Source organism: Physeter macrocephalus, chromosome 16 (assembly GCF_002837175.3).
Source record: "Physeter macrocephalus isolate SW-GA chromosome 16, ASM283717v5, whole genome shotgun sequence".
NCBI classification, from domain to species: Eukaryota; Metazoa; Chordata; class Mammalia; order Artiodactyla; family Physeteridae; genus Physeter; species Physeter macrocephalus.
Window position 1 is genome coordinate 94,363,317 of NC_041229.1, and position 7,281 is coordinate 94,370,597.

At 36.8% G+C, this 7,281-nt stretch overlaps 1 protein-coding gene across 6 annotated transcripts in view; it reads left to right on the forward strand.

Annotated features, from left to right (window-relative positions):
- TTC17 (tetratricopeptide repeat domain 17) overlaps window positions 1-7,281 on the forward strand; it is a 163,403-nt gene that overhangs the window by 42,211 nt on the left and 113,911 nt on the right. For all 6 annotated transcript variants that reach the window (XM_007126403.4, XM_007126405.4, XM_055091536.1 and 3 more), the window contains 3 exons: window positions 1,901-2,070; window positions 3,203-3,314; window positions 3,553-3,684. In XM_007126403.4, the coding sequence (XP_007126465.1) occupies window positions 1,901-2,070; window positions 3,203-3,314; window positions 3,553-3,684 (414 nt within the window). The remainder of the gene's footprint in view (window positions 1-1,900; window positions 2,071-3,202; window positions 3,315-3,552; window positions 3,685-7,281) is intronic.

A 7,281-nucleotide genomic window follows, 5' to 3' on the forward strand; every position in this document is an offset into this window, starting at 1 on the left:
GTAAAAGAATGAAATTAGAACACTCCCTAACACCATACACAAAAATAAACTCAAAATGGATTTGAGACCTAAGTGTAAGACCGGACACTCTAAAACTCTTAGAAGAAAACATAGGAAGAACACTCTTTGACATAAATCACAGCAAGATCATTTTTGATCCACCTCCTAGAGTACTGGAAATAAAAACAAAAACAAATGGGACCTAATGAAACTTCGAAGCCTAGGGCAGAAGTTGAGACACAGATGTAGAGAACAAACGTATGGACACCGAGGGGTGAAAACCATGGGTGGGTGTGGGTGGTGGTGTGCTGAATTGGGCGATTGGGACTGACATGTATACACTGATGTGTATAAAATTGATGACTAAGAAGAATGTGCTGTATAAAAAAAATTAAAATAATTTTTTTTAAAAGTAGGACAAAACCAAATGTTGGTAAGTTTTTGGGGAGATGGATATTATCCTAATCTGTTGGTAGAATTCTAGTTTTTATAACCACTTTGAAGACCAGATTGATGGTGACTAAATAAACTGAAAATGTATGCCGTACAAGCCCCATATTTTTCTCCTACTGGATCTCTCACACAATGACAGTTTTATAAGAATACCATAGCACATTTAATAGCAAAAAATATTTAAAAAGAAGCAACCTAATGGTTTACCGGAAAATAAATACATTTTTATACATCCGTTAGAATGAAAAATTTAGAGCTATACTGACCAATGTAGATAAATCTCAAAAACATAATATTAAGTTAAAAAAAAGAAAGTAGAATGATACATACAATATGATAGTATTTATATAAAATTTTAAAATTTGTAAAGCCATGCTATATGTTGATTTTGGAGATATAGCTATATATATATAAAGTAATATTTTAAGAGAAGTAGGGCAATATAGTAATATTTTATAAAAATATACATCAAAATGATGCATAAAACATTCAGGATAGTGGTAACTTTTGTTCTTTTAATTAATTAATTAATTAATTATTCTCTTGGCCATGCCGTGCAGCTTGTGGGATCTTAGTTCCCCAACCAGGGATTGAACCCAGGCCATGGAAGTGAAAGCGCCAAGTCCTAACCACTGGACCACGAGGGCATTCCCAGGATAGTGGTAACTTTTGGAAGTGAGAGAGGGATCTCAAAGGCAGTTAAGAGGGGCTTCAACTATTTTTCTTTTCTTTTAGAAAAATCTGGAGTATGGCCAAATGTTAAGATAGATAGGGTGGTGGAAATATGGCTGTTACTTAATTCCTCTGTATGTTTGGAAAAAAAATATCAGTGGCAGGAATTCCCCTGGAACACTAGTTACTTCAGGTAGCACTATCAATGTGCTAGATGTCCTCAAGGACTGAAATATGATGTGTTTGGACAATTCAAGGTACTACTTTTTTTTTTTTTTTTTTTTGCGGTACGTGGGCCTCTCACTGTTGTGGCCTCTTCCGTTGCGGAGCACAGACTCCAGACGCACAGGCTCAGCAGCCATGACTCATGGGCCTAGCTGCTCCGCAGCATTTGGGATCTTCCCGGACCGGGGCACGAACCCGTGTCCCCTGCATCGGCAGGCAGACTCTCAACCACTGCACCACCAGGGAAGCCCCCAAAGTACTTCTACTTGCTGAGCTATCCTGTGCCAGTTAAGTTGATAGATGCAGCCTTATAGATAGTCAGAGATCATATCATAAGGCACTCATGTGCCAGTATTATAAATGTCATGTTCTGTTACTTTCTGTATATGGACGCCTGTTTCGAGAAGCTTATTTATGTCAACTAACATAACCGAGGGCATATTTTGATTTCTCTGACTTGTTCAACACATTAAATTCTCCTTTCTCTTACATGGTATCTAGGTTGAAATATTAGAAAAATCCATTTGTGTTCTTATTTTCTTCTCAATAGAAGCAATTAGTTGCTCAAAAAATTCATATAGAAGAGAATGAGGACAGAGATACAGGACTGGAACAGAGACATAATAAAGAGGATCCAGACTGCATCAAAGCCAAGGTACCCTTAGGGGACCTAGATCTGTATGATGGCACATACATAACTTTGGAGAGCAAAGATATCAGGTAAAGAAATTCTCTTTCCAAAAATAAAGTACGTCTTCCTAAACAGACCTTTCTCGCATCAATTAGAAATTATTTCTCTAATGAGAAAAAGGTTCAGTCACTGAGGACTTTATTGAAATTTGAAAGTTCAAAATGTATACTATGTATAGAATTCTTACAAATCAATTAAAAATATTTAATACCACAGTAGAAAATTGAACAATTTATGGTAAAAAAATGCAAATGGCCAATAAACATGTGGAAAAAAAATTTCTCAGTAATGGTCAAATAAGTGCATACTAAGACATATTTTTCATATCTCAAATTGAAAAAAATGTTTAAAAATCAATAACTGGTAAAAATGTAGAAAGACTATATAGAAGTGTAAACCGGTTTAACATTTCTAGAAAGAGTTGAGCAGTGTTATATAAGCTTTTGAAAAGTCCACAGTCTTTTTTAAAATTAATTAATTTGTTTGTTTGTTTGTTTTTGGCTGCGTTGAGTCTTCATTGCTGCGCGTGGGCTTTCTCTAGTTGTGGCGAGCGGGGGCTACTCTTCATTGCGGTGCGCGGCTTCTTGTTGCGGAGCACAGGCTCTAGGCATGCAGGCTTCAGTAGTTGTGGCTCGTGGGCTCTAGAGCACAGGCTCAGTAGTTGTGGCGCACAGGCTTAGTTGCTCCGTGGCATGTGGGATCTTCCTGGACCAGGGCTCGAACCCATGTCCCCTGCACTGGCAGGCAGATTCTTAACCACTGCGCCACCGGGGAAGTCCAGAGTCCGCAGTCTTAATGGTTTGTGACTTACCTATTTTCTCCCTAACCATTTTTTTAAAAATTTATTTCGCTGCTCTGCGTCTTAGTTGTGGCACGCGGGATCTTTGTTGCAGCGTGCAGGATCTTTTAGTTGTGGCATGCATGTGGGATCTTGTTCCTGGACCAGGGATCGAACCCCGGGCCCTCCCTAACTCTTGATATATCTCCTTTAAGTTGAGCTCTCAAAATATTTTGCTGTAACAACAGCTCTATGAAAAAAGTATGCATGTTGACTAATATTGGTTGTAAAGTGAGATGCTTTGAGAATATGATTTAATTAGGGAAAAATTGGACATATCTTCGCTTTTCATTCATTCATTACTTCTTGCCTCTTGATTTTAGCCCTGAAGATTATATAGACACAGAATCTCCTGTCCCTCCAGACCCTGAGCAGCCTGATTGTACTAAAATTCTAGAACTTCCATATAGTATACATGCTTTTCAGCACTTGCGAGTAAGTAGAGAAATTTGGGGGGTTTTGTTTGTTTTCATTTTTTTCTTTAATCTCTTGCTTATACATACTCTTTTTCTTTCTTCTCTCCTTCCAAACAGCTTTATTATTTAACAAACATCTACTATTTCTTAAAATTCCTTCAAATTAAATGCCATAAGATACCAAATTACTTGTGATTTCTAATGTCTTATAATCTTCTTTTTCTGTTTTTTTTTTTTCAATTTTTTCCTCTCTTCAGGGTGTACAAGAGAGAGTTAATCTTTCTGCACCTCTGCTACCTAAAGAAGATCCAATCTTCACATATCTATCTAAACGGTTAGGAAGAAGTATAGATGACATAGGTCACCTCATTCATGAAGGCCTACAGAAGGTAAGTCGTAAATGACTTAAAGAGCCCGGAGGCCCTGTGTGAACAGAAGATATTTTTCTCCCAGAAAATACCTACCTACCTTGTTTTTGTCTAGAGAGTGATTTTAAATCAAGATTACAGTAATATAAACTGTATAGTTCAAAGTTAGAGAGAAGCATTGATAATCCAGTCCCCTTTACCAGGACAAGATGCTGAAAAGTTTTATTTAAACTAATTCACGAAGAAACAAATTAGAAACTAATATAAGCAACAGGGCTTATAAGCTAGATTATATATTTTGAGTGTGAAAGAACATTAACATTAGTGTCTTTGATATATGTCTACACACAGGAAATACATAGATTATCACTGTTCTCTGAACAGGAAAAAGAATCACCACTAACTATAAAATCTTCATGTAATTTTAAGGGAACATCTACTTTAAAATAATGAAATGGGGAATTATGTAACAGGACCGAAGAATTTAAAGGTATCATTCAGGATAACATGTGGGAATTTAGAAAATAGTTTTTTCTCTTCTCTGTGCCTAAGGAGATTTGTAAAATGCAGGCTAGTTTTTAAGCACTATTATAGTGGTACTAAGTAAAATGTGTAATTGTAACATTTATGTACAGTTTACCCAAATATATATTTATATGTTTATTCAAATGCATTATATATTATAGGATTATTTTTGTAGCTAAGTTATCTTCTTCATATTGTTTTTCTGAAGGTAATATAAAATATTGCATCCCCAGAATTGATAAGTAATAAGGAAAAACCGGCTTGGGATTTAAGATATCGTTCAGAGAATTGTTAGTTGAAAGTAGATTATCGTGGTAAATGCTCTATAGAAAATTAAAATAGAGGGTAATTGGGTGGCTTCTTTAGGTTGAGCAGTAGGGGTTATCCTTTCTGGAAAGATGAAATTTAAGCGGATACTTGAATGACAAGAAGGAATCAAAAGTCAAAGATCAAGGAAGAGCATTCTAGGCTGAAGAATGAGCAAAGGCCCTGAAGCCTTAATGCGCTTGGTAGTGTATTAGTTAGCTCAGGCTGCCATCACAAAATACCACAGACTGTGTGGCTTAAACAACAGAAATCTATTTCTCACAGTCTGGAAGCTGGAAAGTCCAAGATCATGTTGCTGGCTGATTCGGTTCCTGGTTAGGACTCTCTTTCTGGCCTGTAGATGGCCACGTTCTGGCTGTGTCCTCACATGGCTTCTTCTCAGTGTGTACATGGGAAGGGAGGGAGGGAGAGATAGAGAGATAAATCTTCCTCTTATAAGGAGACTGGCCCTATTGGATTTTTTTTTTTTCCTGTTGGATTTTTAACCTTTATCACCTCTTCAGAGGCCCTATCTTCAAATATAGTCACACTGAGGGTTAGGGCGTCCATATATGAATGGTTAGAGACACATTCAGTATATAACAAGTGTTACGTAATTAAATTCAGGTCAGTATGGCTGGAGCTTGGTGAGCAAAGGGGAGGATGATAGGGAATGAAGCCAAAGAAGTAGGCCAGGGCCAGACTATGTGGGGCTCTGAAAGCCAAAGTTAGGACTTTAAATTTTATTCCAGGTGTGCTGAGGAGCTGGAGCAGAGGAGTAACATAATTTAATTAGTACTTTTTAAAGTACACCCTCAAACTTATATGGAGAAAGGACTAAAGGAGGCCAAAATTGGAAATAGGCCATTAGAAGGCTAGTGCAGTAATTCAAGAGAGAGATGAAGATGGTTTGGACTAGAATGGTTAGTAGTAGAAATGAAGGAACTTAAACTATTTCAGGAAATGTTTAGAAGTTTAGAAGCTGATTAATTAGATATGGGGAATGAGAGAAAAAGAGGAATCAAGGGCAATTCCTTAATTTTTGGCTTGAGCAACTTGGAGGAGCAGGGTTGGGGTGAGAGAAGATGAGATAGAGTTCTATTTTGGTTAAGTTAAATCTGAAATACCTATATGAGTCTGGAATTCCAGTAGAGGTCAGAGCTGGGTATATAGATAGAGAATAATTGTTAAGTAGGGAGTATTTGTAGCCGTGGGATTACATATGGTCATCTGGAGAAGAGTGAAATTTGAGAAGTCCTGGGTCCTCCTACATTAACTATCAAGCAGAGGGTGAAGGGCCAGCAGAAAAGATCCAAAGGATGTCCAGAAGGATGTGATATCCTAAGAGCCAAGGGAAAAAAATGTGTTCAAAAGAGAGAGAATAATTAATAGTGACATTTGAACATTTATAGATTAGAACAGAGATTTTATGAGAAATCTTTTCTTTATTTTGAATTTATTTCGTTTATTTTTTTATACAGCAGGTTCTTATTACTTATCTATTTTATACATATTAGTGTATACATGTCAATCCCAATCTCCCAATTCATCACACCACCACCACCACCGCCACTTTCCCCCCTTGGTGTACATGTTTGTTCTCTACATCTGTGTCTCTATTTCTGCCCTGCAAACCAGTTCATCTGTACCATTTTTCTAGGTGCCACATATATGCATTAATATATGATATTTGTTTTTCTCTTTCTGACTTACGTCACTATATATGACAGTCTACATCCATCCACGTCTCTACAAATGACCCAATTTCGTTCATTTTATGGCTGAGTAATACTCCATTGTATATATGTACCACATCTTCTTTATCCATTCGTCTGTTGATGGGCATTTAGATTGCTTTTGTGACCTGGCTACTGTAAATAGTGCTGCAGTGAACATTGGGGTGCACGTATCTTTTTGTTTTTTTGTTTTTTGTCTGTGAAATATTTTAGAACTTTGCTTATGACAGTTGGAAATCAAAACATTAAAACTTTTAACATAATAAAATGCCTGTGTTTGTGAAGATTTTTTTAAAGTTTCCTAAACCAGTAAGAGAGAAAAATTGAAAAGTAGTGAATATAATACAAATTAAACATCAATTGAAAATAGGAGTCAGTGTGTTAAAAAAAAAAATAACAGATTGGTCAGGTATAAAGGAGGTCATCTTAAATTTCTAATACTGTTACAGTATGTACAGCACAGCTGAGGTAGGGTGATGGACAATATGACCTCTTGAAGCCCTTTACAGTCTTTCTTTTTTTTAAAATTAAATTAAATTTATTTTTTTATACAGCAGGCCCTTATTAGTCATCAGTTTTATACACATCAGTGTATACATGTCAATCTCAATTACCCAGTTCATCACACCACCACCACCACCACCACCACCCCGCCGCTTTCCCCCCTGAGTGTCCATACGTTTGTTCTCCACATCGGTGTTTCAATTTCTGCCCTGCAAACCAGTTCATCTGTACCACCTTTCTAGGTTCCACATATATGCATTAGTATATGATATCTGTTTTTCTCTTTCTGACTTACTTCACTCTGTATGACAGTCTCTAGATCCATCCACGTCTCTATGAATAACCCAATTATGTTCCTTTTTATGGCTGAGTAATATTCCATTGTATATATGTACCACATCTTCTTTATCCATTTGTCTGTCGATGGGCATTTAGGTTGCTTCCATGACCTGGCTATTGTAAATAGTGCTGCAATGAACATTGGGGTGCATGTGTCTTTTTGAATTATGGTTTTCTCTGGGTATATGCCCAGTAGTGGGATTGCTGG